This window comes from Canis aureus, chromosome 7 (genome assembly GCF_053574225.1).
Source record: "Canis aureus isolate CA01 chromosome 7, VMU_Caureus_v.1.0, whole genome shotgun sequence".
Taxonomy (NCBI): domain Eukaryota; kingdom Metazoa; phylum Chordata; class Mammalia; order Carnivora; family Canidae; genus Canis; species Canis aureus.
Window position 1 is genome coordinate 49,212,004 of NC_135617.1, and position 26,537 is coordinate 49,238,540.

The 26,537-nt window shown below is 34.2% G+C and overlaps 1 protein-coding gene across 2 annotated transcripts in view; it reads left to right on the forward strand.

The window, feature by feature from the left end:
• The window catches only part of COL21A1 (collagen type XXI alpha 1 chain), a 242,471-nt gene that overhangs the window by 208,399 nt on the left and 7,535 nt on the right, over positions 1-26,537 (forward strand). For both annotated transcript variants that reach the window (XM_077903578.1, XM_077903577.1), the window contains 7 exons: positions 12,260-12,304; positions 14,317-14,370; positions 16,004-16,057; positions 18,941-18,994; positions 21,030-21,101; positions 22,992-23,027; positions 25,821-25,865. In XM_077903578.1, the coding sequence (XP_077759704.1) occupies positions 12,260-12,304; positions 14,317-14,370; positions 16,004-16,057; positions 18,941-18,994; positions 21,030-21,101; positions 22,992-23,027; positions 25,821-25,865 (360 nt within the window). The remainder of the gene's footprint in view (positions 1-12,259; positions 12,305-14,316; positions 14,371-16,003; positions 16,058-18,940; positions 18,995-21,029; positions 21,102-22,991; positions 23,028-25,820; positions 25,866-26,537) is intronic.

Here is a 26,537-nt window from a genome sequence, read left to right on the forward strand (position 1 = left end):
TAGAAAAAGCTGACACAAGTTCAGGCTGCCTAGGAGACACGGAAGAAATGGAATAGAAATATAAGATGAGGTTGTGGGCGTAGGTAGCACCACATTCAAAAGGGCCTCACCTGTCTGGGCCACTGAAATTTAAATCTGAGAATAATGGACCTTTACAAAGGTTTCAAGTAGGTGAGTGAGTTGATCAGATTCAGAAAGTTTTACAAAGATCACTGTGACTGCAGAATAGAGAATGGGTAAAGGTGAGCCCAAGGTAGAGAACAGAGCCTGGCAGCGTCTAGCTGAACTCTATCCCCTGCAGTTACAATGAGGCCAGGAGCATTAGTTGGGGGTGGAGGGGGGTGGTGGTGAGTAGGACTGATTTGAAATGAACTGAAGGGGGACCAGCAGAACTTGAGGATTAATTGGATGTGGCACTTAAGATGAAAGAAGTTGATTTTCAAAGACCTATCGTGTGAATGATGACACAGGAAAACCATGCAATAAGCAGGAAAGAGAGCAAGAAGAATCCGTTTAGTCTGGGGGTGATCCTAAGATATTTTCAAATGGAATGTAACTAGCTAATAACAAAGGCATTTATATAGGTGGCCTATGCTTTGGGTTATTAGTGAAGAATAGACACATAAAAATGGAGACTAATAAAATTCTCATAAGAAATAGTGGGTCAGATTCAAGGAAATTTTAAGAGAATTTTGTGAATACTAGGGCTAGTAGGTTGAAAAATACTCCCCCCCCACCTTCAAGATCATCAGACTCTAATGCCTGAAACCTGTAAATGTTATCCTATTTTAATAAAGGGTCTTTGCAGATGTGATTAAATTAGGGTATTTTAATGAGGAAATTATCCTGGGTTATCGGAGGGGTGGCCCTAAGAACAGATCTGAAGTTACTCAGAGGCAGTGGTGAGAACATGGTGGCCAATATTGGAGCGATGCAGCCCTGAGTGAAGGAGTGCTAGCAGCTACGAGTTGGAAGAGACAAGGAATGGATTCTCCCTTGGAGCCTCTATGGGGGAGTGCAACCCTATCAAGATCCAGACTTCAGACTTCTGGCCTCCAGAACCGCGAGATAATAAAATGGTGGTTTTTTAAACAACCAAGTTTGTGGTGATTTTTTACAGAAGCCACAGGAAACTAGTACACTGGGGTTTTCATCTGGTATAACCTTTAACAATCATTTGTGAAATGGACCCACGTAAAAAGGCATGTGAGCACATACTGATACCTAGCAAACACTTGGCAGCACCTGTATTGATCAAAAACATTTGGGATTAAAGCACGTAAATAAGTTTAAATGATGATTTGGCTAAAAGCAAGCTCCTCTGCCACCACTATTTTCTGATTCATAAATTTTGTTATCCTCTCATGTGTATTTAAAAACTCACTTCTTCCACTTCTCGTTTTTCTGCATTTTTGGGTCATTCTGTTTAGTAACTTCTAGCCCATATGTCTTCTCTGTACTCTTCATCATCATGCAAATTTGAAACAATTTTAATGTCTGTACTAAATGTATTATGTATATAAACTGTATAAAATGTGTACATATTTAAACATTGTTTTAAAATGTGATACTTTATGGATGTGTATATCTAAAGGAATAATCTACATGGTAAACATATGGTTTAATCATCTTTTGGTTACTTTGCTTATTTTATCCCCAGGTGGGTTTCTGATGTCTGTTATGTTCTATTTTTGCTTATCTGTATTTTATTTTCTCCCCTGAGCATGCCATTGTTTTTGTAACACATTTTTAAAAAATTAAGGCGTGGATTTGACTGTTTTACAGTGTTTCTTTTTTAAAAAAGATCTTGAGCTTGTCAGACTATATTTTTGTTTTTGTGCCAAGGAATAAAGAACAATCAGATTACTTCAAGGAATCCTCAGTTGTTGGAAATATGTTTTTCTAACGTCTCATAACTGATTTTGTCTTGAGCAGTTAGGTGGATGGTGACAGGGCAGTAGCACACCAAAATTCACCATTTGTTGAAAGATAAAAACTGGAAGCATGCATATTTGGTCAAGTGAGCTTTTAGGTCAGATTACCATGTTGACCAGCTATTTTGCCATAGCCAGTTATTGCTGGCCAAATTATCTGCAGTATCAGTGTTTCCACTGCTTCTTCTTCATAGCTATTCTTGTCCTGGTGCTCAATCCTGATGACATGCTGTATTTAGCGTAACATTTTTGCTCAGTCTGAGCCACTTGGTTGCTAGTTCTCTCCTGATCAGCCAGCCCCAGGTGGCTCATGGTGAAGATAGTGTAGGCAGAGCCTGGATTCCATTCTTTGAGCCAAGATCCCTGAAGCTCCATGAGGATGAGAGAAAGGATGATACATTTTCTGGACCTATGGAGGTGAGCACATGTTCTTAAATAAGGATGTGTTAAGCCTTTGTATTCTGGAAATGTTTGAGGTATCATTTTTGTAGGAATGAAGATGTGGGGATCACTGTACTATATTTGAGGACATTGGCTTATAGAGGCTTTTGTTTCCTTTCCTCATGTCTTTCAAATTCTTGCTAAACCACATGTTTTGCTTGTGTCTATGGTGTAATGTTAGCTGCTGAACTGGTCCAAGTCATCATGTACTTAAGAGACAAGTAGGTCTATTGTTTAATCAATCTCTCTGGCGTCATTATTTGACATGTCATTTGTATGCTTATATGCCAAAGATATCCATGAAATTCTTGAGGAAAGCTAATGTTGAAAGACTATGGTGGTTTCCCATGTGGAATAATTCACTTTATTTTACTAGTAATGGTGAAGTAACCTTATTTACCTACTTGACTGTACTTTTTACTTACATTGAGAAGAAAGGTTAAGAGGGGGAAAAAACCAAATTCTGTCATTGTTCCTCTTTGATTTGCAATTGAGTGGCAAACTTTTTGAGATCTTTTCTACAGATTTGTGACATTTTTTCCCCCACTCTTCTTTCAGGCACAAGGAGTGGCACACCCTTGGTATGTGTTGAGTGAAACAACCTTAACCTGATGTCTCCTAAGAATTTCACTTGGCATTTCTTAGTGTGAAGGCAGCTCACATAAAACAACTTAGAATGTTTGAGAAATTCACTTGTATTTATTATTTTAATAATTCCCTGCTAACTCCAGGGTTATGTTTTAAAACTTGGTTGAGGGTAACTCTTAGAATGCATTTTGAAATAGGTTTTATCTAAATTAAATCATATACATATCTGATTTGTCTGCAGAAATGATTGAATTTGTAAGCAATATCTGCAACATTTTGATTTCCCAAAATATGACTTTTGGCCTTGTAATGACTATGAAACTATTATATCTTTTTGTTTAAACATAAAAGGCAAATGTTGGCCCATTATCTGTATAAGTTAATAAAATCCCACCAGATTTATCAAAGGATCCATTTAATTCTTTCCATACAAATGATTTCATTGGCAGAGTAAAAGAGACCACCATCAAAAAACTTCATAAAACAACATTGCAGATTTTATATTTGGAGGCTCTGTGTCTATGGTACTGATCATTTTTTTCTGGTTGTTTTGAAGAAATCTCTTGAATATATTCATTGTAAAATTATTGATAAGCATTAAAATGCATTTATTTCAGTCTTTCTCATTTATTCATGTCCTTATAACTCAAAAAAGGACTTTATTGAACTCTGAAATGACAAGAGTGATGAATGTAATTCAACATATGAAATGATGCATGGTTAGTTCTCAGAATGGGTAACGTAATCTGTGGGTAAATAAAATCTCATGTTGCTTACATAGGCTCAGTATTCTCACTGACATGGGGATTGATTACATGCACCTTTCTTTTGAAGAGAATGGGTGAAAGGAAACTTACATCACCATCTATACAGGATATTTAGTCTAGATTTCAAAGCTTCCAAGACTTTGACTTTAAAATTATGTTCTTTAGTCATACAGGGACTGGGGTTGTTTTGTGTACTTTTTATCATTGTTGTAAGGTATCAGATGATACTTTTGAATTAGTCCAAATACATTCTCCATTTGCAAAGCATGAAAATACAGAATTAACAGTGTTATTCAAGACAAGGCATATTTATTTTAATACTGGATTCATGCACCATATAAATGCTATTTTTTTAGCAGATGAAATGAGAACGTTTTCCATTTGTTCTATTTTCACAAGTGTGGAAACTAGTATATTTTTTATGTGATCTGGAAAAGCACACTTTGGTAACTAGATTATTTCATTCTAACGAGCTCTTATTTTTTTTTAATATTTTTGAGAAATATTTTAAAAATACTTGAGTGTGGTTACCACACTGAACACTAGAAAAATGTTTCATGCCTCTGAGAACATCAGAAAACTGTTTATGTTCTTAATATGTTAGGGTGTTGTTAAAATACATATGGGAGATATCTGAGAAAGAGTGCTCAAAAATATTTGTTTATACCAATGTGCATTTTTATTTTTGATAATCAGTTAAACACCTAATAAGTAGGTAATTGATTGCCAATATTTTCAGATGGTTTATAAAAATGATTTTCATAATTTTGAATACTGAAGTATTCTATTGTTTCAAACAGATATGCTTAGTTAAGTCATAGCTGCTTTGCTGTTTTAATTTTGGTTCTTTAAAAGATTCTGGCTTTGAAAATCTTTTGGCATAGATACACATTTCTTGGTCATAGGGGGAAAAAAACTCAAGTATGTTTTAACGAAAGAGAGTATGAATCGAGAGACTAGTATTTATGAATACATTCTAGAAGTCATGTGTAATTCTAATGGTTCATGATGAATTCAATCCACTGGAAATGATCGAATAAGATTGGAATATAAATTTCCTTTAATAGTTTTATTAGGACATAGGGACTAGGCATTTTCAGTGATAGTCTCTTTCTTGCAAGTGAAGTATAAAAAGTGATTTGATGAACTAATAATAAAATTAAATCAGGGCAAAGGAGTTTTATGATGATTTGGTTATAAAAACCATGAATAATTTATTTGTTGTGGTAGAATTTTCTTCCTTCTGCATTCTACATAAAAAGAGTACACTTAATTGATGGAGTTTGGTGAAATATGAAGAACTTCGGAACAATGTATTTTAAGATGGAATGACTAATCACAAAAGAGAAACCATTAGAGAGCTTTAGGATTGTTGCAGATTCTTATTGCGATGTGGATTTAGGTGCTAATATTTGCTGAGCAATCATAGAAGGTACAATATTGTACCAGGTGGTTTTATATACAATAGTTTCTCTGTAGGTAGGAGAAGTAGAAAATTTACTCAATAAACATACTCTACAAAGGTTTATATAAAAAAAACCTGTGGTAGATCAAGACTCTCAAATGCCATTAAAGTGAAGTTAATCATAAAAACCTGAGTATTAAGACTTTTGATGAAGGGTTAAAAATTGGTGGGAAAATGATGTATAGTTGTTTTAGAGCAAAGAGACATAAAATGGATTATATGAAAATTTAATTGGTAGATAATCATAAATAAAAAGCTTCTTGATGACTTTCGTAGCTTTGCACCCCAGTATAAGTAATGTTCAAGAATTTTTGTTTTTACTATATAAAGAGCAGTATTTCTTCAACTCTGATCCAGAGTACCTTAACCATAATCACCAGAGATGATTATTAAAATTCATTTTCCTGGGATGCCTGGGTGGCTCAATAGTTGAGCATCTATCTGCCTTTGGATCAGGGCATGATCCTGAGGACCTGGTATCAAGTACTGCATCAGGCTCCTTGCAGGAAGACTGCTTCTCCATCTGCCTATGTCTCTGTCCCTCTGTCATGAATCAATAAATAAAATCTTAAAAAAAATTCCAGGAATTTGGCATTTGATGAGATTAACCTTACCATTTCCTTAACGGAAGTAATAGAAGATAAGTTTTCTAAAATAAAAACAGTAATACATCACATCTAAAAATTGTTTTTTAAAATACTATATACATACATTTTCAAAGAAATTTCTAGGAAAATCAATAAACTAAAAATTTCATTTTAGATGTAACAAAACAAGTTTAAGTGCTCAAATTCCTATGTTAGTGAGGACTTACCAATCTTCATAAAACAACTTGTTCAAATGTTTGTAGATGTACTTTAGTTTTCCAGGATAGATTTGCTTCCGAATTTGTCAAAAAATAATAAAATATTTTAAAACACCAAGAACATTGAATCTAATTGGAAATATAACTTTTATTATCACTCGTGGCAATATTGAAGTTAGTTGATTTAGCCAGAGAAAGATATTAAAGCACATATAGCCTTAAAGAATAATAAGGTAGCTATTAAGATGATAATTCCATTTTCATTTATCAATGTCACTAAAATCAATTGTTTTCAAGTAGGTAACTTTTGTCTACTACCTTCATATTCTATTTTGATCAACTACTGAGCCACTCACGTGCCCCTACCTGTGCTTTTTCTTATCAAAGAAATTGCTTCTTAAACACAGTATTGTTCTTCCCTAATGGGACGACTTGATGCCTTCATCTAACAGGATATCTTTAACAATGTGTGAAAAATTATCTGTGAGATTAACCTACAAGGCATGAAAATTAAGCAAATGTGTTACCCTTTGAGGTCATAGCTGTGAGGTTGCAGTATACTTCTTTTTGTTTTAGTTTTTTTTTGTATTTTTATAAAGATTTTAAAATTTATTTTAGAGAGCAAGTGTGTGAGAATGGGGGTAGGGGCAGAGTGAGAGAATCTCAAGCATACCCCTTACTGAGTGGGGGATCCTGATGTGGAGCTCAGTCTCAGGACCCTGAGATCATGACCTGAGACAAAATTAAGAGATGCCTACCCAGCTGAGCCATTCAGGCTCCCCATAGGTTTTAAGTTTTTTTCTTTTAGTGAATGCTTATTAGTATATCATATCAGTTTTCAATAGGAAAAGGGGGATATACATTATATAAACAGAAAAATTCACAATGGGCTGAGTTGCACAATAAATATGATTTAGATATAACAGTATATACGTGTTTAAAAAATAGGTTATAAATAAAAGACACATAGATAACAAATTAGGTATAATTTTCAAATAATCAGTTTAGTTTTCAGTGTAATTAAGGTTAGAAATTCATTGCTTTCTTCATCAGACTGGTTTCACCTTTGATTTGGTGTTTGAAAAAAAAAATTTGGGTGACTTCTATCATAGATAAAATTTTTTTAAAAAGTAATTCAGATTTCTCTGGAAAATGGTGTATAAATTATACTCATCAACTCAGTTGATTGTAAAGGTCTTTGGAAAAATTCATTTTCATTTTTCTCTTTCATGAGAAATTCATCACAGCTTTTTTTGAGTTATACAGTGACATTCTATGCACCAAAAAGTATAGTCTGTATTTTTTAGGTTCTCAGAGGATCAGAATTCATTTTAGAGTAGCCCTAGGGTTGTCATTTTAGGACTTCTTTCAAATGGAGTTGGTTTTCAGTTTTACATGTGACTATATGCATACATTCCTTTTAACTCCCTAATATATTTCACAAGCATGATGTCACTTGCCAACGGAAAGGGGCAGATTATTGTCTGGATTCCTGGGTTCAGGATGATTCCATGACTTTCCCATCATGTGGTAGTGCAGAGACCATCCCTGGGTCACTAAACTTTGTCCTCCCCTCTCCTCTTCTGGGTTTTCAGGTATGTTATTTTAATTTGCTAAACATTTGTCTTTTTTTGTTTTGTCTTGAAAAATAATACTTTTACCATGGTAAAATTGTTTAGAATATCTTTTGGCCTTTAAAAATGTTGAAATGCTTTTAGATGCTGAAGAGAAATGCCAGTAACATGAAGCAAATTTGTAAGGGCTTCAAGACAGCTTTTCCTTCTGATGATATTCCTGGTCTCTTTCTGTAATTTATGATGTCTGACATAATATTTTATGTTGTGTACAAACATGAGTAGTCCAGAAATATTTACCAAAGCATTTTTTATTGAAATTACTTACCTTTTGGTACTTTGTTTGGGTCCAGGCCATGTGGATACTGATCTGTAGGCTAGAGAAAATAAATTCATCCAATGTTACTCAGATTACTTTTTCCCTCTTAAAGGTTAAAGAGAGTAGTAAAACTGTGTTAAAGTATTAAAAAGAATAGTAAAGCTGGTGATTTCCATATTATGGGTTTATTGCAAGTACTTATATATTAGTTTGTTTTAGGTTTGGCAGCTATGGTTGTGAGTTACTTCTCTTTAGTGTTCTCTTACCACAGTAATCTTTTACACATCATTCATAATGATCTGTCAGTTTAGTGTGGAATTTTTAAAAAGGATTGAAAAACATTGGATTCAACTGAAAATATATTTGAAACTTTGGGTTATATTTTTCTTAAAAATTGTGATGAAATACGTTTAAATGTTTAAAAAGCAAAAATCATTGTAGTCAAAGTTTGCCAAACATGAAGAGACAAAGGTGTAAAAGATGAGGGGTACTGCTAACTTGGCACCGCCTAGTAGGAAGCCTTGGATTGCTGGAGTGCCCTTGGGTACAATGGGAAATTTTGAAAACAAGGGTAGATAGAAAAAGACAAGGTGGAAAAGACCCTGCCCCCCCCCCACACCCCTTCAAGATATCCTTAAAATGGAGAAAGAGAACAAGTTTTGAGACATGGGGGAGAATTGACTTCATCTATTTCACAACTTTCAAAGGTCAGGGAGGAGCTGTGAAAGGACAGTCATGAAAAGTTGTTCATTAGAGTGCCAGCACTGAGCTATGCACTTATGAATTAATTGATATAATGTACCAGCTCTGTGAGGTAGATTCTATTATTTTGCCATGCGTAAAACGGGGATACTGAGATTCTAGTTTAAATAACAGGCCTGGAGTCCATCAGCCACTGGATATGGGCTGACTGACTTCAGTGTCTAAATTTGTAACTGCTTCCACTGGGCTTTTTATTAATGATCATTATAATAATAGTTTAATTTTTGTAGCTAATAAGAACAGTGCTATCAACATATCAGTGCTTTTTCTTCATGAATCTTTAGGAACAAACAAACCACTTCCTGATATGATAGAAAACATAACCTTCTGATATTTGATATCTGATATTTTGATAACTGCATATTAAATATCTCTACCACCGTATGGAAATGTTAAAAATGTTGATATAAAAATACCATTAATGGGTTAGATTTGTCTTTAGAATGTCGAAAATATTGCATTACAAGCAGATTGGATCAAAGTTGCTCTGATTTCAGGGGTGAGATAACTGAATTCATTGGATATGAGAAAGTATCAAGTGATTTTTTTTTCAAGTGATATTTTTTATCTTTGGACACATTTCCTTCATTACAACGTGGTCTTTAGGAAATAGGGGCCAAACCCTTTAGTCTAAATTATGTATTTCTATTCTTAATGACTTTTTGTTACACATCAATGGTTAATGGTTACAGAGAAGATTATAGAACATTTTTTATGTCAACGTTTTTTTCACCACAATATTATGCAGGATTTTCCAGTTGACTTTCTGCTCTTTCTCAAATCCAAACTGAAATCACAGAAGCGAGGGAAATATACCCCTTTACTCTTACCAATAAAAGGCTTGTTACTGTCTTTATTTATACATTTTCACAGTTGCCTGAATCCAAAACCACACAGACCAAAAGTGAAATATAAAATAGTTTGCTTGGAAAACATTTGCTGTATGAAGTAATTGTCACTAAATACTTCGGATTGACAAACTGGTAAATTTCAAATGGTTTTGAATAATACTTCTGCTAGAGTAAAATTAGCAAAGTTTATGAAAACTTTCATAAATGGGAGCCCAGGAAAATAAAATCTAGGAGAATTTTATTAATTAATATAGCTCTCAGTGATTTCAGTTCTGGTTAATTTCTTTATCAACAGTCTTTTATTCCATGCATGCCCATGGTATTATATTAGTTTTGCCGAGATATACTTTTATAAATCAGCTTTGCATCTTTTTTTTATATTATGTAGTTTTATGTGTTTGTGGTTGACATTTTTAAAATAAGCAATAGTTTTTGGCATAATTAGACATAGAATATATGACTTCATATTTCTGAAATATATTTTAATGTTTTACTAACATGTTAAGGCAATAGGAAAGGATTTTTTTTTCCCAAATCTAGAATCTTCCCCCAAATACTTTATGTGATATGCTGAAATAACAAGATTTGGGGCTATGTCCTAATAGAGACCAAGCTCAGTATCAGTATTATTTAGGTAATAGAGTGTCAGATCAGATCCAGGGAATGAACTGGGGTTGGGGAGGAGGGCTCTCCTAAGGGCTTCTGGTAAGTGGAGATTTGGGTGCCTGGGCATAACTCCATTTGCCCACACAGTGAGGATGTAGCTTTTCTGGCACTGGAATTGGCTTCAGAAATAGGAGTAGAGGCAGCATATCTGTAACTGATTTGTACTAATATCATAGATTGTTTGAGGGCATAGAGACTTGAATAGTGATGAAACTCTGAGCAATAAAGGACAGTGTGCAGCAAGAAATTCAGCTTCTCAGGTCTGATAGTATCATGGGCAATTGTATGACCCTGTTAGAGATTCTTGGGGCCAAAGGACACTGCATGGCCACAGCTGTACAGCTTCAGCATAGAACAATATATGGCCGTCTTGTATCTGATAAGATTTTACAGATAGGTTTTATTTAAATTCAGAACTTAATCTAAACCTATAGTGAATTTGTACATATGTGTATTGGAATGGGAGTTGATTATAGATGGTTTCATGCCAAACTGTGGTCTATTGAAATGGAAGCCTTTATTTGGAACAATAGGATCTTAATTGATTGCATTTAAAATATGCATTTTCTGCTTTGGAAGGATATAATTAATATTATTCTATGTTCTTTCTACATAGAACTAAGTTATTTTCATTTTGTTTTATGTTTTAGAGTATGCTTATGTTTTATAATGTTACTATAAAATTTATATGGCTTTATGTTATTTTCTAGTTAGTATGTTTATAAAAGGTTGTGTTTTCAAGTAGACTATAAGCCCTTTGTTTATAGTCATTGCTCACATACAACTTGTGTTTTCTGCAAAGGATGTAGTGCCCTGGCAAAATGAATGGAGCCAAATAAAATCAACATGGATTCCAATTTATGATTCAAGTTCAGATTTTATTTGTTTCCTTATACTTTTTATTTATCAAGTTCAGATTTTAAAACCAGAACTATATGCATGTGTCTTGCATTATAATTGTGGCTAATACATTGACCAATATTGTGTTAATAAAGTCAAGATGTGAAAATCAAAATAATGGTTGATTCTCTCTCTGTAATAGAAGATAACTTGATCTCATTGGCAATGGCCTGTCTACCATCTCCCTTGGTTTACTGAGGAGTACTAATTTTTTTTTTTTTTACCTTTTTTTTTTTTTTTTTTTGAAAGCCTGGATAATGCAGAGGGCTTTCAAAGAAATACTGATGGGACCCAATTTCTTTGTCTTTCAAATTCCTTTTTCTACCCTCTATGTTACTTATTTCAGATGTTACCTATTTTAACTGAAGTGTCATTGTGAAAGGAGCTAAGAAAAATGAATAAAAAATAAAAACTGATTAATACTATTGCTGTTTCCTTTAGATAGTGAAAAATTATTTTGGTAACTGCATTGAATGACTGACCATGAGAATTGGCTTTCCCATTAATGAATGTGCTAATGTTATTCTCAAATTTATACAATAAACATTAATTTTCTCTGAATCTTGTTGGAGAACTTTTACATCTAGGTTCTCTATGCTTCTGTCTCTCCTCAAACTGTGATCTGCATATTCTTCATGATTTTATCAATAAGGGAATCATTAGGAGAAAGATTGGTGTATTCTATACAAGGAATTAAGTTCCTGGGTGTTTAATGGCTCAGTTTGGAGGATATTGGTTAGTCTTACTAGTTTTTAATTATGGTTGTGAGGCAGTGGGGGCCTTTAGAACTGTTGTTACTGAATCTGAATTCCTATGACTGGATGGTTTTTCTTGCATTATTCATTTTAAATAATATAGAAATATGTTCAAATGAAGTATCTTTCTTACTTTATCACTTATGTTGATCTAAAAGAAGAGCCAAGATTAATATTCTCTTAAGCTTTTCTTTTTGAAAACCTTTATTTAAAACTTTAAATATCAGTAGATGTTCATATAATACTCTCATAAATGTTCTCTTTTCCAAAATTGGATTTTTATTAATAACAGTGTTCTACTGTATGTGAGTGGATGATATAAGTTTAAAATTATGCATTATTTACAAATTAAAAATCCAACTAGGACTTACTCATCTTTAATGATATAATCTATACATTTTTAAAATAAAATTCTACTTTATTACTTTTTAGGGAATACCAGGATTTCCTGGAAACCAAGGATTAATGGGACAAAAGGTGAGCACTAATGGAAGTTGAACGATTTGGGGCTGGATCTGTTTATTAAAAGGGTAAAGTGGCGATGTCTTCACATAGAATACATTCTTACCACCATCATGGCAGCAGTTAATTGTTCAAATATGATATAATTTCAGAAGCTATTTTGTCTTTTTAAGTACTTTTTTGTTGTTTTATACAGATAATATATATATATTATATATATATAATAAATATAATTTGGATTTATACATGTGCTGTCTATTTTACTTTGGTTACTTTCATATCTTGTGCTCTTAGACCATCCTTTTAGGATAATTTTACTACTTCCTGAACCATACCTTTAGCGGTTCTTTTAGTACAGATATTTGGGAACCAGATTTCAGATTTTATCTAGGTATCTTTATTTTACTCCTGGTTTTGAAGAATAATTTTGTAGGGTATACGACTCAAGTTTGACAGTTATTTTTGCATTAACACATTGAGAATTTTCTTCTGTTGTCTCCAGGCTTCCATTATTAACTATGAAACATCTACTCTCATTCTAATTATTGTTCTTTTGTAAGTGATCTCTTTCTTTGGGATTCATTAGGATATTTTATTTGTCTTTCATGGTCTAAAACTCATTACAATCTATCTAGATATGCATTTCTTTTTATTCATCCCAAGGGATAATTCGGTTTGTTTCCTAGCTCTGTGGAAGACATCACTCATTAGATCTCCAAATGACATCTCTTCCAATCTTTGTTCCCTCTTTTTGGAATTACAGTTACATGAATTTTATTCCTTCTAATTTCATCCTCCATGTTTCTGAAGAGCTTCTTATTTTCATACCCTTGATTCTTGTATTTTGATTAATTTTTTTGGATATATTTCCTACTGTACTTATTCTCCCTTTACTGTGTCTACTCTGCTGTTTAAACCATCAATGATTTAAAACAAAACAATCATACTTTTCATTTCCAGAAGTACAACTTTGTAATAACATCTTTTTATTCTTGATAGCCTCATAGTCCATTTACAGTCCAAATAGTCTTTTATGATTCCATTCTTTATTTTGTAAAGATCTAATATATTGTTTTAAATTCTGTTTCTAACAATTCCAGTATCTGCAGTTTTTTTATTTCTGTTAACCCTCAGTCTTGTGGCTTGCTGCCGCCTTTTTCTTTCTTGATGAATATGAGCTCATTGCTTCATGTTAATTGATGCGAGCTATGTTAGCTTAACTGGGGCATGGAGAGCTGCCTCCTGCTGCTAGTCATGGATATCACATCAGCCCCCTTTAAGAGTCCTGAGTGGTCTTAGGTATTAAAGATTCCTGCCCTCTTCCCAAGGTGTAGCCCACCATTCAGTTTCCCATGTGCTCTAGATACCTCCAGCCCTCTTGACTTTTGCATCTCCACCTCTGGCAAGATTTCTACATAGTTCCAAATCCTCATTATCATAGTCTCAACCCAGAATATATTTTATTAAAATAAGGTATCTTTGAAGACCTCTCCAACTTCTTATAAGATTCCTACTCTCTCACAAAGGATGTTCTTTCCAGGTTTTTGTTGTTATTCTTGTTCATGATTTGAAGACTCCCTTGGAGTATCTAGTTAGCCACAACCCAAGAAACTAAAGTATAAATGCTATTGTTCTGTATCCTATATTTTCTTAATTTATATTTGTATCATGTTTCTTAATCTGTAACAGAAAAGATAGTTTTTCACATGCTTTTTTTTCCCGTTATCTTACCTCACCAACTATTTGTTGAACTTTCAGTCTTCCTTTGAGACAATGACATCATCCCTCCTGATTTTCTCATAAAAATATTTGACTTCGTGATTCCACAGACCTTAGGCCCAAATCTTTAAGGTGTTATGTTCCTGATTTTCTATCCTATGTAAGCTTCTGTTTTACAGTAGAGAAAGGGGAAGCAGACTGATTGGGGTGATTGGTATTGAACTTTCATTCCATAATGATTTGGTAGGAAATTCCTAGAAATGATTTGATAATTTACAATTTTAAATTTGATCTGTATTTGATTTTAGGGAGAAATTGGGCCTCCAGGACCACTAGGAAAAAAAGGAGCTCCGGGGATTCCTGTATGTTAATGTCATTGTGATCAGGGTGTTTGAAATACAGTTACTATGTATCAGGAGTTATTTTTTTGGAGTTTGTAAAACTGGGGGCTGGGTGGGGGGTAACAATGACATTTTAGGAGTCCACAAATCCCTTTGTATGAAAATGATTATGTCCATTTTTCTAGAAATTCTCAGATTCTCAAATTTGGTCCCCCAAATAAAGATCAAGAACTCTTAATATAGATAAGCCAGAAAACAAATATTCTATCTATTCATTAAAAGACTAAGTACCATGAAAATTCTAAAACTTAATAAATGTTCTCTTTTCATTTTTTTTTTAAATTACACATTTATTAAACTAATGAGGGAGAATATGTTCAGAAGAGGTAACAGGAATATCCTAAGTTAGTAAATAAATAATTTTGGCAGTTTTGAGAGTGGAAAGGGCAATATGCATTTGATATTAGAAATTATGAAAATCCAATTGTTCATGTGCAGGATTGCATAAAAATTACTAGAAGCGATGTTGATTTTAACCTATGAATTAAATTGCCTATAATAGCTTTTTGTTTAAGTAAAACAGATCTCTTCTGTGTTTAACAGTTTATGACTTTATGTAAGTTAAAAACACAGATATTTTGTCCATTGCTTTGGTGAATTTTGCATATAAGAGTAAATAAAAATACTGTGTGTTAGATGTGAATTCAACTTTGAGGAGGTTTAAAAGAAGATTCTTCCCTTTAGAATGTAATTCTCTATCTTCAACATCACTACCTAGTCATTTGTTCATCGAAATAATAAACTTGGTTATTTACCAGTCTCTAAGTTAGCTTCCAGAAAGTGAAGGTATTGGCTAGAACTTCACTGAACTTTGAGAATATGTATATATAACATATCTAATGTTTTATACACGATGCTATGAACCAGTATATTTTACATTTTATAGTTGTAGTAATATCCTAAATTGATGGCAAAGCATAGTAGTGATGACATGGTATTTTCAATTTGATCATATTGAGATTATGTTTTCTGATGATACTAATTGCATGTTTTTTGCTCATCACATTTCCTTGGCTATGTTTAAGAGAAAGCAAATATTTTTAATATATGTAGTGGTATTTGAGTAGAATCTAAATTAAATTAGTTCCTTGTTGCTAGAGTGATCATTGTTGTCATATTTTGAATCATATAGTTAGTTAAAATATGACCATTTTGTAACTTGAAGAGAGATTGTTATATTCAGAGAATTTATTGGATGGTAACTCAAAATATTATTTATGAAAATAGAAATTGAATGTAAAATTGACCAGGATGAATCTATGAAGAAACCTAATTATTAGCTATCTTGACAAAAGGAAGAAAGTGAGAATGTAGGGAAAAAAAATAAACATTTGTTTTTTTACTAGCTTTCCAGGAATTTTTGCTATTTATAGGTTATTTGAGCAACCGCTGTAGGAGGGCTTTGCTGGTCTCCATGCTAGCTTGTATAGATTTTTTATTATCCTTCATTTGGATATATGTGGGGAAATTTTCCCCATATTGTATTATATTGTAACAGATTAAATATGATGAGAATGTGCACCTTGGAAATGGATTTAATATTTTTTAATATTGTTTCCTAAATTACTCTCAAATCTTCCACTTAAAAATATAGGGTTTAATGGGACGTGATGGCTCACCAGGTCAGCCTGGAACACCAGGATCTAAGGTAAATAAAATAAAACTAAATAAGACAGAAAACTTAGTGGAAAATGACCATTTATGTACTCACTAAAACTTGTAATTTTACTGATTTTATTTTAAATGTGGTTTTAATTCTAGAACAGTCATTTGTAAAAATGAAATCTTAGACAAAAACTAAGCATATTAAAACAGGTTAATGTAAAACAGGTCTGGTTTAAGCTGGAAAGAGCCCAGAATCTCTCACCACTTGACCTCCTCCTCTTCTTATTGTCATCCCAAGGGTGGTGAGGATTATGTAGATGGAGTTCCAGGGAATTCGGTGCCAAACCCTACCAATGTAGACAATTAGAAATTATGATTGAGCATAGCCTTTTACCAGTTTCTAGGTTGTCTTCTTGATATTTATATTTAGTAGAATGTTTATGGAATTTTTATTGTAAAATGATTTGTGCATTTTATTAGGCATTCTCTCCTTCAGGACCGTGTGTAGGGTAGTATATTATCTTTACTTTTCATCTTTATAAAAAATGTCAGGCACACCTGACAAATATGTTTAGGATGTCAGGTTTATTCTCAAAATAGAACTGAAATTGAATACCATGGTTTGACCATTTTCTAGGTATATGGAATCCTGTGCTAAGAGAGCTTTTTTTTCCCCTTGGTTTATTAAAGGGTCAAGTCAAGTACATTTGGCTAGACTCAGACTATTCTCAACTATTCAGTGAGTAGAACGTAGGACAGCCTTCCAAAAGGAAATGATGGAATTGCTTTTTGGAAGAATTAAACCTTTAACTAGACATTGTCCCGGGGAATAGACCCTGGCATATAAAACAAGATGAGTAGATGAGCTAATCTAGTCTACTTTTAATTTTAAAACTATTTAGAGAACACAATAGGATAAAATATCATAGGACCCCAATGATCAGGGGAAAGTAGCTGCCCTTTCACCAGTGGTGGACCCTCATGAATCCTTGGAGTATTGTGTGTCCTAGCAGTAGTGTGCACAGAATTGGTATAAAAACCTTGCCAAGTGAAGATTATCCGTAATTTTTCAAAGTCATTTTCTAAGAAGATACAGAGTAGTTATATACTCTTCAGTAACTGGGGTACAGTGGACTCCCCAGGGTGTTCTGGATGCTCTAATTCTTAAGAATTCAGCCTAGGATTTCATCAGCTTATTTTTATCAGCCACTTCACATTGTTAACACACACTGAGCTGGATAACAATTAAATCTGCTGGAATTTCAATAAAAGATTTTAGAACAATACTCTATGGCATCCACCACTTGAGTAGATTCTGCTGATAAGGCTGGGAAAGCAGGTGGCTCTTTCCAGGATCAGTTTGTTTATTTTTATATGAATTACTATAAAGTCTTTTCTCTCTCATCTTGTACTTATGCAATTATTTTGTTAAAAAGAGATTCAGAGTCTTAAAATTATACCTCTTAAATGTAATCTTTTCAGTGAGATACTTCAGCTATTTTTCGTGTAGTATGTTAGCTCAGGTGTTCCGCAAATAGCAAGATGGTAAATATTTTAGTCTTTCAGGGCCTTATAGCTTCTGTTACAGCTATTCAGCTCTGCTATTGTATTGCAAAAGCAGCCATGGCTTACTATGTGTTCTGGCAAACCTTGATTTACAAAACCATGCACTGGGCTGGATTTAGCGTATGGACCATAGTTGACTTACCTCTGTGTTAGTTTATTTCTGTTTGTTTTGTCAACTAACATGTTTGTAGACTATGCCTTCAGTGTCAATTAGTATGAATTTTAGAGTGGCACAAAAAAAGCTGTATTAAATGGGGCAAGGATGAGGCTGAAACTCTGTGGTAGAAATTTAGAAAACTCATTTGGTTTATAATATCTTATTTTTTAAAAGCCATTAAACCATACTATATTCTAGTTTTGAATATTATTATCTAAATGACATTAGGATATGCTAACAATCAAACCCTGTAACTTGCAGCAAGTCTTGTCACCTCTGTGAATTTCCACTTAATCACTTGTTTAGGTAGAAATGTTCTATGGCTAAATTAATGCTGTTGTGTGTTGTTTAGGTAGAAATGTTCTATGGCTTAATTAATGTATTTAATTAAGTCAAATATTGTGTTTATATGTTTCTCAACCTGAGGAACCTGGGAAAATTTTCAAAAGCTGAAAATGAAGTTGGTTACCTTTACTTATTAGTATACTGTTTGGCTTTTGCTTTTGCCAGACATTGACAAGGTAGAGATTTTAGCTTTCAAAGTATTTTTGAAAACCAGCACTATCTTTGACAGTCTCTCCTTCTTAACCAGCAGACATGTTCTCTCTCTATATATATATATCCAACCTCTTTTTTAATACTTTTATATTCACTGCCTTGTCAAGTTGGTCTTGCCTTCTGAGCTTCTGTTAGAAAGGACTACACTCAAATCCTGAAAAAGAGCACAAAGCAAATGTTTTCTGGTTCATATTTTTTCAAAAAAGCCACTGTACAGTTGAAGGTAATATTCTGTCAGTTGCATACTGAAAGGTGAGTCATCCTGAGAAATTGAAACAGGGAAAAGATGAAGATTCTCAATGTATAGGATGTTATTAAAATACATGGCTCTGGCTTCTGGAGTATGGAGATCCAGCTAATTAGCACTGGTCACTAAGGATTTGACTCTTGTCCACTACTTGGAGCTGCTAGCTTTAAAACATGCTTTTAGAAGCTTTATAAATATGGGGACTCATTCCTTGCCTAAAAGAAATTTTCTTAATAAGTAGGCTTAAAAAAAATAAGTAGGCTTAACATAGTCTATGTTTCAAACAGTTAGAGAATTGAAAATGTAAAAATTATTTTAAGTATATTCCCTTAAGTGTCTATATCAGGTATATTGTGACTACATTTTAAAAAAATTCAAATGGTTTGATGCATTGACAGGGAAATAAAGGTGAACCTGGACTTCAAGGGATGCCTGGGGCTTCTGGACTAAAGGTAATTATCATTTGATGCTTTTGGAAATATATTCAAAGAATTATAAATCCCCTTCATTATTTGATGAGATTACCATTTTGTATCCCTTAAGAAAAGTTACACTATATGAAGGATTATCTTTATTACAGAATTAACAAATGTGAAAGAAAATGGCCAATGTGAAGTTTCATTTGTCTTTTGGATACTTTGTCATGGTTTGGGTAATAAAGACATAAAATACCCTTTGGCTTCATTTTTCTAGAAACGGTAAAGGCCATATACTAATGTGAACTTCCTCTTTGGTCCAGAGAATATTACTTTCATCTACAACTGAAAGAAAGTGTGTCTGGCTCCCACAAGTGGTGCTATTCCTTTGTTTGCTGATTGATGGGACTTTAGAGTGGGGACTCACCTCGCTTTATACCAGTTTCCTCCAAACCAAAGGGTTAATGTTTATTTCAATAGGATTTTCAATTCTCTTCAAGCCTTAAACAATCTACAGTAATATTCAGCAGCTCAGGAATGGGCATAGTAAGTAAAGACGGCAAAACTGTTTCTACAAAAGAGAGAGTAGGCTTTGTCAATGTGATAGAATTATTGGTAAATCTATTGGTAAAACTCAAACCAAAAAACCATGAAGCCAGTACAGGATCCATCCCATATCTTACAGATATTACCTAAATGTCACTGATGCATCATCATTCTAACTTTCAGAAAATTTCCTTATGTAAGACTTTTAAGAAATCTTTATTTCATAAAGGAAATAATCCCTATGAGATGATGAAGAATGGAGGAATTAAGTTGTGGAACATTATCTACACTAGAAACAGCTCAAGAATTTACTTCTAAGAAAATAATATTACACATGTATGAATTAAAAAAAGAAGTATATATACAATTTAGCTACAAAGATGTTCACATCAATATTTATGAAAATAAAAATTGTGAAAACTAATGTTTAATGATTAGCATTTTATTAAACAAATATGGTAAATCAATACAGTAAGTACTATTTTATAATTTAAAATTACGTTTTAGGGATCCCTGGGTGGCGCGGTGGTTTAGCGCCTGCCTTTGGGCCCAGGGCACGGTCCTGGAGACCCGGAATCGAGTCCCACGTCGGGCTCCCGGTGCATGGAGCCTGCTTCTCCCTCTGCCTGTGTCTCTGCCTCTCTCTTTCTCTCTGTGAGACTATCATAAAAAAAAAAAATAAGAATTAAAATTACGTTTTATTTTATTTTATTTTATTTTTTTAATAATAAATTTATTTTTTATTGGTATTCAATTTGCCAACATACAGAATAACACCCAGTGCTCATCCCGTCAAGTGCTCCCCTCAGTGCCCGTCACCCATTCACCCCCACCCCCCACCCCTCCTCCCTTCCACCACCCCTAGTTCGTTTCCCAGAGTTAGGAGTCCTTATGTTCGTCTCCCTTTCTGATATTTCCTACCCATTTCTCTCCAAAAAAAAAAATAATAAAAATAAATAAAATTACGTTTTAAAAACAGTGGCAGGGACGCCTGGGTGGCTCAGTGGTTGAGCATCTGCCTTTGGTTCACAGCGTGATCCTGGGATCAAGTCCCACATTGGGCTCCCTGCAGGAAGCCTGCTTCTCCCTCTCCCTGTGTTTCTGTCTCTCCCTGTGTCTCTTATGAATAAATAAGTCTTTAAAAAAAAAAACAACTTGGGATCCCTGGGTGGCGCAGCGGTTTGGCGCCTGCCTTTGGCTCGGGGCACGATCCTGGAGGCCTGGGATCGAATCCCACGTTGGGCTCCCTGCATGGAGCCTGCTTCTCCCTCTGCCTGTGTATCTGCCTCTCTGTCTCTCTCTGTGTAACTATCATGAATAAATAAATAAAATCTTTAAAAAAAAAATAATTAAAAAAAAAACAACTTTTCATTCTTTACTATGTCTGTAGTAATAACTCTAAATGTAGTAAATAAATCTAAATTGTAACCATCAATTATACATTTGAGATATATGTAGAGATAAAAACAATAGGGTTTTTCATAAGCAGTAGGTCTGCAATCTTTATGTAATTTCTGTTACCTAGGGAGAACAAGGAGCAGTAGGTCCCCCAGGAGAACCAGGATACCTGGGTTTACCTGGAATTCAAGGAAAAAAGGTATGTGTTATTTAGGAGATATAATTAACTTTAATCACCTTTTAACATAGAAGTCTTCCTTTTGTGATCATACTTTTAATGATAAGCTGACCTTTATATTTGGTATACGTATGATATAATCCACCCTATGACCATAGCTGGGGCATCTTTCATGTCTCTACAAAGGTGTTGTCTCTTAGATGAAGGCTTTGGATGCAGCGCATAGGTCAGAAAATGTAAACATATCCGTAAGTAATATCCTATAAATTTAGGTGGTTTTGCAGTCTGTCCGGGTGAGTCAAGAATTTTATAGGACAAGTATTCCATGTCAGGGGCTCTTACCAAAATGTGAATATTACTCTTACCAAAACTGGGGCAAAGTCTACAAAGATAAAAATCACAGCCCTAGGGATCCCTGGGTGGTGCAGCGGTTTAGCGCCTGCCTTTGGCCCAGGGCGCAATCCTGGAGACCCGGGATCGAATCCCACGTCGGGCTCCCGGTGCATGGAGCCTGCTTCTCCCTCTGCCTGTGTCTCTGCCTCTCTCTCTCTCTCTCTCTCTCTCTCTCTCTGTGACTATCATAAATAAATAAAAATGTTAAAAAAAAATTACAGCCCTAATGTTTGACCATGAAGTTCCTATTTATGAATGATTACACTACATAGAATTTCACTTAAAATTAATTCAAGGAGTTTAAACTACAAATCATGTATGCTGATAGAAAATGTTTTGGTGAGATAAGAGAGCAACACTTTAGATTCATAGTCTCTCTCTTTCTCCTCAAGTAAAGGAACCCTGAAGCTATATCTGTATACATAATATTTGGGAGTTTTAAGTCACCACTGACTGCCCATTTGTCAAAAAGTCAATGCCACTGCGAATGTAGATGTTTCAGGCTTAAAGTAAATATATTGGCTTTTATTTTGGAAAGGATACAAACTTATGTCTTCATCTTTATATCCCTTCCTGTTTTAGTTTTTCTCCATTTCATTTTTTCTGTTTTTCATGTATTATATACTTGGCCCCTAGGTTATTAGAACCAGTATGATCCTTGACTTTTTTGTTCCACTGAGCAGCTGGCAATACTTGCGGAGACAGGGATGACCCTCCTGACAGTGATTAAATGTTAGAAACTTAGTGAATATTAAGTAAACCTACTATGAATATATGTTTAGAGAAATTTCTTGTTCAAAACTTATGTTTTAAAAGATTGCCTATATTTTGTTTGCTATAAACACAAAACTCTCTAGAAAGCATGGTAAGGTAGAAGAGAAATTTGGAAACAGTGCCCAAGTACATCTTAGGGCAAGTGTTTATCTTTCTTGATATGTGGATTCATTACATTCCTATTCATGTCCTTGTAAGAACATGGACAATGAACTAACTGGTCTCAAATGCCTCCTCTAGCTGAAAAATCCTAGGAGTGTTTCTATTCTGGAATATGGGTTTTCCCCCCAAAATTCATTTTTGAAGCCTATGTTTTCTAAAATACCATTTCAGCATTATGTGTTACTTCATTGTGTCCTATAATGTGTGGCTATGACTGGCCTAATGAAGATTTTCATTTGATTTCATAAAACAACAATTGTCAAAATGAATTGTCTTATGTTTGTTTAACCTCAGATGGTGATCAACATAGAAAAGTTGTCTTATACCTGGTAAAATAGAAATTGTAGTAAATTTTCCTTCCAAATGTAAGAGCACAAGCCAGTGTTTATTTAGAGCATCATTTTGACATAATGGGGTTTTACTCTCTTCCCAAATATTGTTTTGGAATCAGCTTCTGCATGTAAGGCACTTTCAGAATTTGTGTGAAGCCATATATTTTTCTTTCCTGTGGAAAAAATATGTTTACTTGAAAGGATGCTGAAAATCCTAGATTATGATAGACATTAAACTGCCTTTTTTCAGGGGGACAAAGGAAGTCAAGGTGAAAAAGGCATTCAGGTATGTTGCTGACTTTATTTTTGCTTGGCAATAAAAGCAGGACTTTGTTTTTTTAGTTCTTATGTAGCTTTTCCAGCTCCTTCCTGTTTCACCATCAGCATCTAAGCATTCAGTCCCAGCTTTCTGCTTGTATTCTAAACTTGTCAACATCAGATTTCATTTTACGATTCATCTCCACTTCACTGTTGAAGAAAACTTGGGAGCCAAATGATTCAACGGAACAGATACAGATTTTATTCCATATTTCTAATATCTTTATTTACAGAAAGTATGTATGTTTCCAGAAATGATTTGAAATGGCTTATGGCACAAATACATTAGTTCAAACTAACAGATGGAAGGAGAATCATATGAAAAAATTAAATCAGGCTGGGGAGATCTAGTGATTTAGAAGGATGTTTCATTTGGGTGTCTCTAGAATTTCTGGAGGCATAAAGGGAAATTACAAATTAAAGTAATAGTAGAGTTAGAATCTACTAAGGTCACATTCTCAACAATTGTTATTCAACTGTTGATTCAGTATCTTTAACTGGAGATATTCAAGTACTATGATTTCTTTAAGTTACTTTTGAAATTAGGAGTTAGGTGAATTTTAAGGAAGTGTCTGTGAGCTCTAGACACACATTCCAATTTTCCCTGTTGGTACTGAGTTTGGATGTCTCACAAGCACATGACTATGTCCAAAACAGAACCTGTCACCTTTCCCCATAAAACATCTCTTACTCTGTATTTTGTCTTGGTAATTGGAAGCACTAGGTAATGGTCTGAAGGAAGAAATCTTGAAAGTTATCTTAAAACTCAGACTCCTCTCTCTTCACCTGCAGTTTCACATCTAAATCTACTTGGAACTCAGCCCCTTCTCCCCATCCACACTGTCCTAATCCTTTCTTGTCATGGGTCTTAGATGACTGCTGTCATCTAAGTAAGATGTCCTCCTCACTGGACCCCTGGAGTGCAGTTGCCTTCCTTCCTCCCGTGCTCCGACCAGCATGTGTAACTAAGCTACACATCCACTGCTCAAGAATCCTTCTGTGGTGCCTCACACATTTCAGGATAAAGTCTGTCCCATAGGGTGCTACCTCCTTGACTAATAACTCTTTTTGGCCTCTTAGGGTTGAGTTGTTTCCCCTACCCTGTAGAAAGCCCCTTCTGTCAGATGGCCCTTCTGTGTTCCAGGAGTATCCAACCCACGTGTTTAAGTATGCCTTTTTATCATTCTTGAAATATTGGCTTATCTTTCCCATCACAGTAAGCATCTTGAAGGTAATAGTATCTTTGTTTTGGTGTCCCTGTGGGCCAGCAAATTGGTGTCATTCGATAAATATTGGGAATTCACTTAAGTAAATAAATGAATAAATCATGATTCAAGAGTGTTTTAAATTGAAATCACTAGATCATTGATGGATATTATCTTGGTATTTGTTTTCCTAGAAATTGCTGATTATCTTGTCTAACATAAGGATGATGTAGTACTTTCTGGGCTAGGACCCTGCATTGTATATAATGGATATCCGTGTATTTATTACATGCACAAATGTGTTTATGTTTCTATTAATTTTCCTCTTTTCTTATTTGTCCTGATTTAAAGACCTTTATTTAAAATGTTTTTACATACTTTTTCTGTTGAAGTATGACTGACATTTAACAGTATATAGTTGACCCTTGAACAATGTGGGTTTGAATCCCCATTTCCACTTATATGCAGGTTTTTTTCAATAAATACAGTACAGTATCGTAAATGTATTTCTTTTATGATTTTTCTTAACATTTGCTTTTCTCTAAATTATAAGAATATAGAATATAACACATATACAAAATATGTGTTAATTGGATTCTATTGTTAGGGTTCTCATCAATTGTGGACTATTAGTAGTTAAATCTAGGGAGAGTCAAAAGTTATACACAAATTTTTAACTTTGAGGGAGGTTGGTGTCCTCAACCTCTGCATTGTTCAAGGGTCAGTTATATTGCAGATGTACAACATAATGATTCAAAATGTGGATACACTGTGAAACATCATCACAGTAGTCGAGTTACCATCTATTGGCATACAGAATTAGAAATTTTTTTTCTTTTGATGAGAATTCTTAAGAATTACTCTTTTAGCAACTTTCAAATATACAATTTGATGGTATTAACTATAGTAACCATGCTGTACACCCATCCCCGGGACAGCTTTGTTTTATAACAGGAAGTTTGTATCTTTTCACCCTCTTCACCTATTTCACCTCCCCCCTTCCTTCTGGCAATCATTATTCTGTTCTCTGTATCTATGAGGTTGGGTGATTTGGTTTGGTTTGGTGGTTTTATTTTGTTAGATTTGATATATAAGTGAAATCATACTATATTTGTCTTTCTCTGTCTGACTTATTTCACTTAGCATTATGCCCTCAAGTTTCATCCATGTTGTCACAAATGGCAAGATTCCATTTTTTAAAATGTATGAGTAGTAGTCCACTCTTGTAGTGTATTTTTAATTTTTAAAAATTATTTTAAAGATGTCTTCTTGTCTTTGCATGTGTATAGTCAACACTGAATATAATTATGTCATAGAAATTAATCAAATGTCCACAGCCATTGGATTTTTAAATTATTTTCATGTTGTTAATGTTAGGTTTGACTCTTTTTCCTTCCTCTGAGAGACTAACCTCTGTCTCTTACATCATCTTACATATTTGCATCACTGCTTTTGTGACCTTTCTTCTTGACTACAGTTTAATACATAGTTTTGTCTTATATGTTATTGCATTGTATGTGTGCAAGCTAATAAATAATTTTTATTACATTTTAAAGGGCCAAAAGGGAGAAAATGGAAGACAGGGAATTCCAGGGCAACAGGTATTTTTGTTTTCTCTGATAGACAATGAAATGACATCACATAACTGGATGGTGTTGGGAGAGGGTTACTTGCAAATGGAAACAATGGATACTGCCATACAGTGGTAGTATCTCCATATAGCTACTGTTCAGTCTTGATTTTCTTTCTTGCAATGTGAGTAGTTGAAGCCTATAAGTAGTGGAGAAATGTACTTGTTTCCTGCTTGTGTGCTCAGAGATATAATTTACTACACTAGAGATGTATTAAAATGCTATCTTGAGGGACTGTGTTATAGAATAGATATATAGTAAGATTGTCTTGCTTCTTCCCTGACTAAACTCTCCTCATTAAGTAGAGCTTCAGGGAGATTGCCATATGGCCTGCAAGTTCAGTCAGTGCAATTTAAATTGCACCAAAAGACACATAAAAGTGATTTGTACTTCATGTTGCTTGTGTGCTGCCGAACTGCCAGTAGTTTAGTTCAGATCCAACTTGGGCCACACTTGGAAGGGAAAACTGCACATATGAGTCCCCTCATGGGATAGACCTCTTTCAAATGTGACATTACAGAAAGATTCACTAATTAATCTGGTTCTGGAGATAGGAGGATAAAACTGAGTAATGTCTTCAAAGACAGGGGTCTCTGTGTCCCTCACCTGGAGAAATTTGAGAAACCATGGGGGAGAGGTCTG